This window comes from Sciurus carolinensis, chromosome 7 (genome assembly GCF_902686445.1).
Source record: "Sciurus carolinensis chromosome 7, mSciCar1.2, whole genome shotgun sequence".
Classification (NCBI taxonomy): domain Eukaryota; kingdom Metazoa; phylum Chordata; class Mammalia; order Rodentia; family Sciuridae; genus Sciurus; species Sciurus carolinensis.
This window is the reverse complement of record NC_062219.1, coordinates 124,054,787-124,067,299: the sequence shown is the minus strand read 5'-3', so window position 1 is coordinate 124,067,299 and position 12,513 is coordinate 124,054,787. Positions and strand designations below refer to the sequence as shown.

General features: G+C 45.2%; 1 protein-coding gene across 2 annotated transcripts in view; it reads right to left on the bottom strand.

Annotated features, from left to right (window-relative positions):
• Nucleotides 1–6,718: 6,718 nt before the first annotated feature.
• Ppp1r10 (protein phosphatase 1 regulatory subunit 10) overlaps nt 6,719–12,513 on the bottom strand; it is a 42,006-nt gene continuing 36,211 nt past the window's right edge. For both annotated transcript variants that reach the window (XM_047558232.1, XM_047558233.1), the window contains 11 exons: nt 12,386–12,498; nt 11,773–11,873; nt 11,370–11,517; nt 11,134–11,292; nt 10,786–11,032; nt 10,331–10,394; nt 9,971–10,165; nt 9,711–9,786; nt 9,247–9,360; nt 8,248–9,090; nt 6,719–7,978 (listed from right to left, as the gene is read on the bottom strand). In XM_047558232.1, coding sequence (XP_047414188.1) covers nt 7,869–7,978; nt 8,248–9,090; nt 9,247–9,360; nt 9,711–9,786; nt 9,971–10,165; nt 10,331–10,394; nt 10,786–11,032; nt 11,134–11,292; nt 11,370–11,517; nt 11,773–11,873; nt 12,386–12,498 — 2,170 coding nt within the window. In that variant the 3' untranslated portion in view covers nt 6,719–7,868. The remainder of the gene's footprint in view (nt 7,979–8,247; nt 9,091–9,246; nt 9,361–9,710; nt 9,787–9,970; nt 10,166–10,330; nt 10,395–10,785; nt 11,033–11,133; nt 11,293–11,369; nt 11,518–11,772; nt 11,874–12,385; nt 12,499–12,513) is intronic.

The window sequence follows — 12,513 nt, the reverse complement described above, 5'->3', positions numbered from 1 at the left end:
GCATTTTCTTTGAGTTAAGTTGGAGAGAGATTTAGAAAATAAATGTATTGGTGGTGGTATTAGATGGCGATGTCTGCTGGGCATGGTGATGCACACCTGTAATCCCAGCCACTCTGCAGGCTGAGGCAGGAGGATCACAAGTTTAAAGCCCACCTTGGCAATTCAGCAAGGTCCTAAGCAACTTTATGAGACCCTGTCTCAGAATCAAAAAGGGCTATAGAGATAGTTCAGTGGCAAAACACTCCTGGGTTCAGCTCCCAGTACCAAAAAAAGGTGGTAATATGCAAGGTGGCTATAGAAATTTATGAAGTAGACTTTATGCGTATGTTACAGGATGAGGTAACATCCTAAACTAACTTTAGAGAGAGGGAAAGAACAGATGAAAATAGCTAGATGTGGAGATTCTGGGGAGTGAAGAGAGTGATCAGATGTATCTTGTTCCAGGGGGAATATGAAGAGATATTTGGTTAAGACTTAGGGACAGAGAAGCACCACTCTTTTAAAAAAATTTTTAAGTTGTAGATGGGCACAATACACATACTTTATTTATTTTTATATGGTGCTGAGGATCAACCCCAGCGCCTCACACATGCTTGGCAAACACCCTACCACTAAGCAACAACCCCAGCCCCAGAAGCACTACTCTTAAAATTTGAGGGAAAAAAATCAGGGTCTTGTGTCAAGGCCCCTGATATATGCAATTTCCACAATTCTGTGAAGTACAGGTATCAGACTAGTGAAATCCAGATGATGGGCCTTTGTTCAAACTGCTTGACCTTTTGGAACCTATTTCCTCATGGATAAAATGAAGTTGGGCTGGGGAGATAGCTCAGTTGGTAAAGTGCTTACCTTGCAAGCATGAGGCCCTGGGTTCGATCCCCAGTACCACAAAAAAAAAAAAAAAAAAAAAATATGAAGTTGATAAATATCTGTCTTACAGGATTAATAGGGAACTAGATGTATAATTACTTACAAAATCCTTTAAATTATTCCTTTTTTATATGTATTTCATGTTTCACTCTTAATTGTTCTGTTTACCCATTTTTTTCATGTTTATATTTTAGTTCATTAGATGAGAGACTACATAAAATGCATAGGAATATTATTTATAAAGCAATATGAAATTTTTGCATTTGAAGTTTTTATCACTTTTACTACAAGTACTCAAGATGCTTTTCAGTAACTTTTATCCAGAGGCACAGGGTTATTTCTTCTTCCAATATGTATACTGTTATGGAGTTATTGATTATTCATCTAAATATGGGCAAAAGTATGTCCCTTCTTCAAAAAAGAATCGCATAGAAATGGAACATACCAAAAAAGTTTACATTGTAGTATATACTTAAGTGTAAGCCTAAACAGTAGAATTAATTTTTTAAAATTTATTTTTATACTAGGGATTGAACCCAAGGGTATTTAACCGTTGAGCCACATTGCCAGCCCTTTATTTTTTATGTTGAGACAGAGTCTCGTCTTGCTAAGTTGCTGGAGCTGGCTTTGAACTTGGGATCTTTCTGCCTCAGCCTCCCAGGGCACTGGGATTACAAGTATACATGCCCCTTTTAAAAATTTTTTTATTTTGAGAGGGCCTCACTAAGTTGCTGAGACTGGGCTCAAACTTGGAATCCTTCCACCTCAGCATTCAAGGTTACTGGGATTACTGGTATGTGTCATTACACCTGGCTGGGATTAAATCTTTTTATTCATAAACCGAATGCTGCACATAATGAGCACTATTTGCACATAATGAGAAATATTTTTATTATTTTTTATTTTACTTTTGTGGTACTAGGTATTCAACCCAGGGCTGCTTTGCACTGAGCCACATCTGTAACCCTTTTTATTTTATTTTGAAACAGGGTCTTGTTAAGTTGGCTAGGCTGGCATGGAACTTGCTACCCTCTAACCTCAAGTTCCAGAGTTACTGGGGTTACAGACATGCTCCAGAATTTTTTTTTAATAAAGTAGTCATTCTCCACACTCTACTAGTGAGGAAACAGACTGCCCATTACCCAACCTGTGAATGGGTAGAACTGGGATAATGGCCCTTATTTATCTTACTCCAGTGTCCTTGGTTTTCCTTATTAATCTGTATAATATGGCAGGATGACCAAAGGATGCATTCCAAAGGGGCATAAAAGCCAGAACAGGACTGTTTAGGAACACACACGAGGCATTTTAGAGAAGACTGAGTACCCTAAAAAAAAAGAAAAACCAGGGAGTAGCCAGGCATGGCAACATGCCTGTAATCCTGGCAACTTCAGAGACAGGTAAGAGGATCACAAGTTCAAAGCCAGCCTCAGCAATTTAGGGAGGCCCTAAGCAACTTAGTGAGATCCTGTCTTAAATAGTAAAAAAGGCTGGGGATGTGGCGCAGTGGTAAAGTGCCTGTGGGTTCAATCCCCAGTACGAAAAACAAATAGGGAGGAACATGTAGCCATTAGGGAACTCACAGGGGGCCTGGGACTATAAGAAGCTGCCCTTGTGTGACCAGTAATGAATGCAACAACTAAGACACTTAGAACTGGTTGTCAGGGGGTTTATGTAACCAACAGCAGCATTACCTGGCAGTCTGTTAGAAGCACAAAGATAGAGCTCAGGATTTGGAAGGCAGGAGGATTAAAAGTTAAAGTCCAGCCTCAACTCAGTGAAGGCTTCAACTTACTGAGAACCTGTCTCAAAATAAAAAGAGGACTGGGACTCAGTGGTAGAGCACCTGCCTAAGCACGTGTGAGGCACTGGGTTCAATCCTTATCACCACATAAAAATAAAACAAAGGTCCATCTACAATAACAAAAAAAAAAAAAAAAAAGGACTGGGGACTTAGTGGTAAAGCATCCCTGGATTCAATTCCTAGCATCAAAAAAAAAAAAAAAGGGCAGGAGATACAGCTTAGTGGTAGAGCACCCCTGAGTTCAAACCCCACTACCACACACACACACACACAAAAGTACAAAGATAGGAACTCAATCAAAAGATACAAACCTGGTGCTAGGAGAGGAAAAAGGGTGGAGGGGAATGTTATCTTTCCATTAAGAGTTGAGGGAAGGAGGGCTGGGGAGATAGCTCAACTGGTAGAGTGCTTGCCTTACAAGCACAAGGCCCTGAGTTCGATCCCCAGTACCGCAAAAAAAAAAAAAAAAAAAAAGAGTTGAGGGAAGGCTTCTCAGAGGAAGTAACATTAAAATCAAGGCCTAAAGGTGCAGATGGAAACAACCAGATGAGTAGGAAAAGAAGCCTTCAGGAGAACAGAATGTGCAAAGGTCCTGAGACTGGAAAGAGTTTAACATGGTCAAAGAATGAGTTTGAGCTTGGATCTAGAGCAGGGACCAGTACACACAAGGCCTTGTGCTATGCCTTGATAGGGAGTTGGGACATGATGATAGGGGCAATGGGAGCCCATTGGTCCTGTTCAGGAGTGTGAGTTAATCTAGTTCTCACTTTACAAAAGTGCTCTGACCTCTGGGTAGAGACTGGTGAGGGTGGGGAAAGGAAGAGGAGATGCTAGAAGATACTTTCAGCCTTACTTTGGAAAGGAGGAGATGCTCTTCCTTCAAGAAAGGCAGATGGACTCAGGCATTTTTACATGAATAGAAGGCGGAATGGCACTTTGGATGGGATTCACTTTCTCTGCAGGTCTGGTGCCCAAAAATCAAAAAACTCAGAAGTTTGTCAAGCTACAGTAAGTGTTCAGCCAATGCTAATCATTTATACTGGACCTAGAGAGTAGGATTGTATGATTTTTCAACATGAGGTTCACTGCCCAAAAGCAGGATTGAGAAACAGTATGATGACGATTCAGAATTGGAGATAGGCAGCCTGGTGCAGTGGTGCAAGATTGAAATTCCAGAGACTTGGGAGTCTGAGGCAGGAGGAATGCAAGTTTGAGGCCAGCTTGAACCACTTAGCAAGACCCTTCTCAAAAACTAAAAAGGTCTGGGAATGTTACTCAGTGGTAAAGTGCCCCTTGGGTTCATACACACACACACACACACACACACACACACACAAATTGGAGATAGCCTGGGGCCTAAGGAAGGGCTGACAAAGAGAGAATGTCTAACATTGGGAGGATGTTTTGGAGAGGAAAACTGAAGTAAGCAGGAAGAATAGGAGACAGGAGAAAGACACCCGCAGAGCTTCAACAGGTCAGTGGGTATGGTGAAATGGATGAGGTACTTAGCCTGCCCCCCTTGAGAAAAGAAAAGAATTTTTTTTTTTTTTTTTTTTTTTTTTTTTTTGGGTGCTGGGGATCGAACCTTACAAGGCAAGCACTCTACCGACTGAGCTATCTCCCCAGCCCGGAAAAGAAATTATTTTACATATGTTTACATAAGTAAATAGTAACAGGTCCCTTTGGATTTTCATGAAGAATTTTTAAAAGAAAAATGACTGAACTCCTTTTTTGCAGTGCTGGGGATTGAATCCAGGTCGCCCTTGTACTTGCGAGGCAAGCACTCTACCCACTGAGCTTTATTCCTAGCCCTTATTTTTAAAATATAGAAAAAATAAGCTCTGTTTAAAAGTTCTTGTCAAGGGCTGGGGAATATAGCTCAGTGGGTAAAGTGCTTGCCTCGCATGCACAAGGCCCTGGGTTCAATACCCAGCACCCTAAAAAAAAAAAAAAACAAAAAAAAAAAACTTGTGGCTTGTCACAGGAGATAGGTAAGAAATAGGCAGTAGAGGGAGCCACAAGTAAGTTGTGGCCACTAGGTTGGGGCAAGTTCATTTGACTTTTCACCTAAGCCTTGTACTTTGGTATTTCACTTAAATTTGGTTCTTAGACTATGATAGGTCCTTCCTTCTCTGCCAGTGGACAGAGCAACAATAGACTGACTTGATCCCTCACAAACCAGGAAGGGAATCCTAGCTGCCTTGGCTTTATTCAATGTCTTGAGACCTTTGAGATGTAAGAAGTAGTTGCCCTCATGTGGCCAGTGCCTGAAATCACAGGACACCGTCTAGGGTTCTGTACTCTGCATTTTCTTTCTTTCTTTTTTTTTTTTTTTTTTTTTGTGGTGCTGGGAATTGAACCCATGGCCTTGTGTTTGCACTCTACCAACTGAGCTGCATCCCAGCCCTGTACTCAGCATTTTCTAATCAGCATCAGCAGCACCTGGGAACATGTTAGAAATGTGAAGTCTCAGTATCTCCCCCAGACCTATACAATCAGAAACATGGCTGTACCCACTGTTTGTTTTCTGTCAGGTCCTTCGGATAAACACTAAGTCATTCGAAGACCATTGTTCCCCAAAAGACCCACACTCCAATGGCCCTATCTTCCCCATCTCTGCGCCACTCCTTGCAATGTAATATATTCAATTTTCTGATTTCAAGAATAGCAGAACCTAGGAATTGTATTCCATCAACTAGGCCCTCATCTAACACCTGTCTTGAAGAACTAAAAATCATTCTACCCTACATCTAGAAGCAGGCCCATTTCTTCCCTCTTGCAGAGCTTTCTGGGACAAGCAGGTTTCAATGCTCCCCTTCCCCCGCCTTTTTAAAATTTTGGTACCAGAGATTGAATCCAGGGGCACTTAACCACTGAACCACATCCCCAGCCTGTTGTTTTCAGACAGGGTCTCACTAAATTACTGAGACTGGCCTTGAATTTGTCATCCTCCTGCCTCAGCCTCCGGAATCACTGGGATTATACCATGGGTGCCCAGCACTTTCACTTTTGTCTTCTCCACTTTCTCCACTGAAACTGACCTCTCAATAATAAGTGATTTTGTTTCCCCCCTTCCCCAGAAACTGCGGTAGGATTTTCCTGCCCCAGGTAGATACTCTCCACTTTCATTCCTTTCCTAAGAAGCTCCACAAGGCTGGTAGATTCAGCTAGAACGGATAGGCCCACACTTCCTACCTTTGGCAGTCTGGAGTTCTGGGCTCCTAAAGGTCCCAGAGTTGATCTCTGGGTTCTACTCTATCCTAGTGTTTCAAAATAGGGTTAGTATGTTTCAAAATAGGGTTAGTGCTTCCTGGGTGGATTAGTTAGTATGTTTCAAAATAGGGTTAACCCTCTGTATCCATGAGTTCCACATCCTGATTCAATCAAATGTAGATTTAAAATATTTGTCCAAAAATAATTCCATTGAACTTTGTCATTATTATAAACCTGCTTATGTAGGATTCACAGTGTATTAAGTATAATCTATAGATGATCTCAAATACAGGAGGATGTGCATAGATTATATGCAACTGTCATTTTGTGTGAGTTGAGCATGCTTGGATTTTGGTATGTACATGGGAGTTGGGAGGGTACTGGAATCACCCCACACACAGACTCCTGCCACAAGATTTGGAAGGACAACTATATTCCTTCAATATTTAATACCAACTCTGTGACTTGAAGGTAGAACAAATGTTAGCTCCAAAGGACTGAAAAAGATTCCATAAAGGCTTAGAAAATGTACTTAAAACAGATAATACCTTTTAAAAATATTTTAAGTATTTAAGATAGGGGAGAGAAAGATGGCAGATTAGAGTCACTCAGCACCAACCTGCAGCTCCATGAGATTAAACCAAATCATAAGGTGCACAATTGCACATTTGAGAGGCATGCAGCAGCAAAGTGCTGGATTATAATTCCCTACTGGTCCTTGCTGCTCTGGTGAAGGAGCGGGCAAATGCCAAGTAACTCCAAACCACCATTTGTTAGCCCCAGATTTTTTTTTTTTTTTAAACAAGAGTCCAAACACACCAGGGGTTAAATAAGCTGCTTCTCTTTCCACTGTTTATTATTAATGTACAAAATATACAAAACCAAAAGAAAAAGAAATACTCATCCTCAAATCCATTGTGGCTCTAACCAAAGACCCTGCACAAAACCCAACCAATCCACTGTTTTCATAGAAAACAACTGATGCCAAGACAGGTGAAGGGAAGGACTGGGAAGGGGCAAAAATCATCTTATTGAATCCACCCAGGAAGCACCTGGTGGGGATTCAGAGGTGGCTGACAGGGCAAGATTGCTGGAAGTCTCACACTGACAAGGTTCCAAGTGGGGGTAAGGAGCAAGCAAACTCCCAAAGGCAGTGCATGTAGTGTGACTGTCAGGCCCAGCATAGTGGGCTTAAATTGATGAAAAGTTGGTCTCACTGAAGTGTTTTATGAAGTCTCCAGAACAGCAGGTTGGCAAGGGCAGACCGACACCACGGGCCACACCTCTGCCAGATAAAACTTTCACTGGATAGATGCAGACATAAATTTGCCATCATCGAACCTAGCAGACCCATGATGCAAACTTGGGTGTAGAAAGAAAGTTGCAAAGTCTTGAGAAAGAACTCAAGAATATAAAGCCCAAGTTGGGGCAGGAATGGGGATGATGTGTTTCAGAACTCAAATCCAGCCTGATTGAGCCCTCAGTGCAGTGGGATATATAATACCCCTACCATCTCCCCACCCCATGAGGAATAATGAACTTGGCTGGGATGATATTCCTAAGTGCAGCGGATCCCATGTCTGAGTTCTGTGTGCATGTGGAGGACCCACAATAGGAGAGTAGAGGTGTTCTCCAGGATAACCAGCTTTAGGTTCTCAGGCATTAGGGGTAATACTGGAATGGGGTTTGGGACACAGGGCGAATCTCCTCATAAAGTGAAGCCAACTGGGTCTCCTCTTCAGCAGTCCAGGTTACAGAATGTGTCCAGTCTCTCTCCTCCCCAGACTGGAGGAAAATATGTACATCAATGCGCACCAGTGATCAGAAAATCCCCAGGAACCCAAACAGGTGGGAACTGAGGGGGCCGGCTCCTCATCAGCTGGGGAAAGGGGAAATTGGGCCTCACAGAAGCCATAACAGGATGGAAGGAGCAAGGCTGCAGTCCACAGGGGGGCATGTGGGCGGGGTTGGCAGGTGGTCCCTAGGGCAGGGGGGGCCCATTGACACCCGGGTGGTAGAAGGCACAGTTGTTCTCATAGCGGCAGTTGCCCTTCATCATGAAATGTCGACAGACAGGGCGGTTTGACATATCTGTAGGAAAATGATGGCAAAATGGTCAAACAGGAAATGTCTACGAAGTCAATGCCACCCTCACCACCCCAGTTCACAACATCCTGAGGACAATCTTCAGAGAGACCATCGTATCTTGAGCATTTTGGGGAATGTGCAGAAGGTAGAAACTGCCATGCATACTGGGAAGTCAAAATGACCGGGAAACCTCACATGTTCTATCTTTCCCCTAACCACCCAGAAACATATGGAACACAAAAACCCACACGGAGGGCAGAGTGTATCCTTACCTCCTCCATGACTGTGGCCTCCATCATGCCCTCGGTGGCCTCCTCCCCCGTGGCCAGGGCCATCATGGCCACGGTGCTCATGAGGAGGTGGCCCTCGATGATCATGGCCTCGGTGACCAGGAACATCATGTGGTCGGTGGCCATGGGGTCCCCCGTGTCCAGGGCCTTCATGGGGGCGATGGCCACCACTTCCACCCATGCTCCCACCAGGGCCTTCATGGGGGCGATGTCCACCACTGGCACCCATGCCACCACCGGGGCCTTCATGGGGGCGATGTCCACTGCCACCACCCATGCCACCACCGGGGCCTTCATGGGGACGATGTCCACTGCCCATTCCTCCACCAGGGCCTTCATGGGGACGATGACTACTGCCCATTCCTCCACCAGGGCCTTCATGAGGACGATGGCCACTGCCACCACCCATGCCACTGCCAGGGCCTTCATGGGGACGATGTCCACTGCCACTGCCCATTCCCCCGCCGGGGCCTTCATGAGGACGATGTCCACTGCTGCTGCCCATGCCCCCACCGGGGCCTTCATGAGGACGATGCCCACCACCTCCAACCATACCCCCACCAGGACCCCCTCGTCCATTTGGAGGTCCTCCTCCAGAGCGACCTCCTCTGGCCCCTCGGAATGGAAGTGGCGGTGGTGGCTCATTTCCTCCTCGGCCACCTCGGCCTCTATGGTATGGTCCAGGACCAGGTCCTGGACCCCCCCGCATTGGGCCACCCCGCATGGGGTCACCTGGGCCATCCCAGAAGGGATCACCACCCCTGGGAGGGGGTGGGGGGCCCAGAAGACGTGGACCCACTGGTCCACCAGGGCCTCCATGGGGACCTGTTAGGGAAGAAAAAGAAGAGACAGAGTATCAGCTACCTGTTACAGTGAAGAACTGTAATCTCCCAAACTAAACTGCGTCTCACCTTCTAGTCACTGCTATACTGTTGTCACTTAAGCAAATAAGCCCACTCCAACCCCTCACTCACCACCTACCTGGCATAGGTCCCCCAGGCCCAGGGGGGAAGTGCTGCATGCCTTTGGGACCCCCAGGGCCTCCTGGTGGGAAACCATTGGCTATTGGACCAGGACCTAGAAGTCCATGTGGCACTGTTAATTAAAAAGAGTAAAAGTCAGGAAGAAGATTCTAGAAAAATGGCATGGCTGCCTATGTAGGTGTGCCCAACTGACCTCTCAGACCAACCTGGCAGAGTAATACTCTGTCCACTCTTCCCCTCCCATTTCTTGCCTAGTGGCAACAGACCTGTGATTTTTTTTTTTTTTTTTTTTGCGGTGCTGGGGATTGAACACAGGGCCTTGTGTTTGCAAGGCAAGCACTCTACCAACTGAGCCATATCCCCAGCCCAGTCCTGTGCTTTTGATGTCCATGAAACCCTGCTTCCCTCAACTCCACGGGAGGCTTCCTCCCCCAGGACCCTGGGACTAGCCCTGAAGATTACCCAACATCTGCTTGATCTTGTCTGAATAGTCTGGCTGTTTCAGTAGTTCCTCTGAGGGATGACTGTTTGGGCTGCCCTGTAAGGATTAAGAAGGCAAGAGGCCAAAGTCAATAAAATTCAAGGGTAACAACTGGTACAGAAAGAGCTAATATTTAGGAGGAAAGTGGGAAGACTGGAAAACCCGGGGTAAAGAGAATGGGAGACAGAAGAAAAGACTTAGGGAGGTTCCATAGGAATTTAAAGAGGAGGAGGGCTCATACCATGATAGAGGTAAGAATCTCCTGGACATTGATGCCTCCTCCTCCAGGCCCTTGGGGGCTTTTCCCAGCACCCATGCTTCCCATAAGATTGGCTAGAACTGGAGGCAGCTTGGAGCCTCCAGCCCCATCAGGTGAGCCACCTGACCCCCCAGGCTCCAGGGTTTCAACATACGGGGTCTCATCCATGGAACATTCCTAAGAGAAGAAGAGAGAAATCAACATTGATGGAAAAAAAAAAAAAAAAAAAAAAGAATGCAGAGACATCCTTACATGAAAAATGCATGGAAATCAATGATCATCACAACTTCTTTTGTCACCCACCATCGCCACCCACTGTCATCATGTGCCACTGAAACTCACCTCATCTAGCGGAATGAGTTTAGGAGGTATGGGTTCATAGGGCTCAGGATCAGGCTCATGAGGACTATCAGGAATACCGTAGGCAATGGAAGAGAAGAAAAAGAATAATATTTATTTAGGTCTTTGAAGTTCTTTCTAGCTTCTAACCCCTTTTTCTTCTTCTTCTTCTTCTTTTTTTTTTTTTTGGTATCATGGATTGAACCCAGGGACGCTTAACCACTGAGCCACATCCCTAGTTCCTAGTTCTTTTTATATTTTTTGTTTAGAGACAGGGTCTTGCTAAGTTGTTGAGGCTGTCTTTGAACTGATGATCCTCCTGCCTAAGCCTCCTGAGCCACTGGGATTACAGGTATGCACCACTGCACCCAGCTCTACCCACTTCTTAATTTCCCAGGTCACAATCCTCTTAGGAGTGCAAGAACTCCACATCTCAGGACATAAACATCTCTGCTTACCTCTCCTTGTTCAGGAAGAGCTCCTGAAGTATCCCTTTCTCCCGCTCAGCCTGGATGTATCGCTCTTGGCTGTTGCTTCCAGGGGTGACAAGAGGTGAGGGCAGAACCAGGGGCCTAGGGCACACCCAGGGCACCTTCTCCTCCATGTTATCATGACTTAGACGCCGGGCCGTCTCAAATGCATGTCGGTCTGACAATATCTCTCTTTTAGCTGCCTCACCAAAGTCCTTGATCTTGTTTACGTTTACTGTTGACAAGAGAAAAAAAGAGAAGGAGAAAAGTAAACACAACTGAGTTCTTGAAAAAGTCCCTATACACATCTATTACACAGGAAACTTAGTGTCTTACCTCGTTCAGTTTCATCCAGTTCAAAATAGAAATATTCTCTTAGTTTGCCCTCCTCAGGCCATGTCACAGTTTTCCTTTTCCTTCCCTTCCGGGTCAGCTGGCTAGGATCTCCGGGGCTTTCCACTGGTTTTGCATCCAGAGCTCCTGGTTCCAAAGAGGCTAAAAGCAGGAGAGGTTTCAGATCCAAATCCTTCCTTTCAGAAAACCATCAAGCCCAAATCAGTCTTCCAGATTACCTGTATCCATGAGCTCAGGGACTTCAACAGGTGGCACTGGGGTGCCCGGGCGGTCTATGTCCATTGTCTCAGCAGGGGGCGCTGGTTCTGGGGAAGAAGGTTTGGCTGCACTTGGTTCTGTGCTTGTTTTCCCTTCAAAGGGGCTTGGCTATTAAGAAAGAAAAAAAGTTAATGAGCTGACAGGAAGCCAAGTTCAAGGCAAAGCAATTAGTTCAGGATCTAAGGCAAGATGCCCAATAGGCACTATAAAGGAGGCCTCTTGCTTTTACAGTCCTACTCCCTACTCTACATCTGAGACCAAACTCTTTCTGCTATCTGACCCAACAGCTCCTTGATGCTGTGTCCTTTCTTCTTCTGGATCTTTTGTACTCTGTCACTGAAACTCACTTCTTAGGGCCCATACCTTGGCAGCAGTAGGTGACAGCACCTTCTTCTTCTTTTTAATTTTGATGCCTGGAACAGGGGCCGAATTGAGAGCATCCAGAAAGCCCAGGCCCTCCATAGCTACAAGAGAAAAGAGTATAAAATGGAATCATCAGACGTCCTTTACAGTCCTGTTCATACAAAGCTTAGGACAAAGATGAGCTGATGGAGACTTTGCATCCATTTAGGTCACAAAAAGTTCAAGGTCACTTAGGAGCACATGCAAAACGGTTCACATAGAAAATTTCTGAGGTTATTCCATCTTTCTTTTGGAATGCAAGGCATGGTTTTGTGCAGGCATTAGAGCACAGGAAACCAATGAAGTAAATCCCTGTGAACATGTAAGATCATCCTACAAGGAAGTTGTACCCATGACCAGTCACTGAACAGAAGCATCCGTACCTAATTTCTAACATTACTCCTAAGTAACTCTAAGAAAATGGAGTTCCATAGGTGCAAACATTAAAGCACACCAAGAAATCAGAGGTAAGTAAAACAAAACAATAGAAGGGGGAAAAATGAAAATCCTTTCCCTCTCAGGACATTCATTCCAAGGAGAAGAGCTTGCTCCCAATTCCCTGCTTTGAACTCACGCTGTGGAGGGATGATCTTCACTTTGATCTCTTTGGTGGCATTGGGTGTTGTGTTGAGGGGCTTATACTTCTTCTCTGCAGGAGGGGCAGCATCTCCTGGAGTAGTTGTGGCGCTGTGGGAAGAGGAG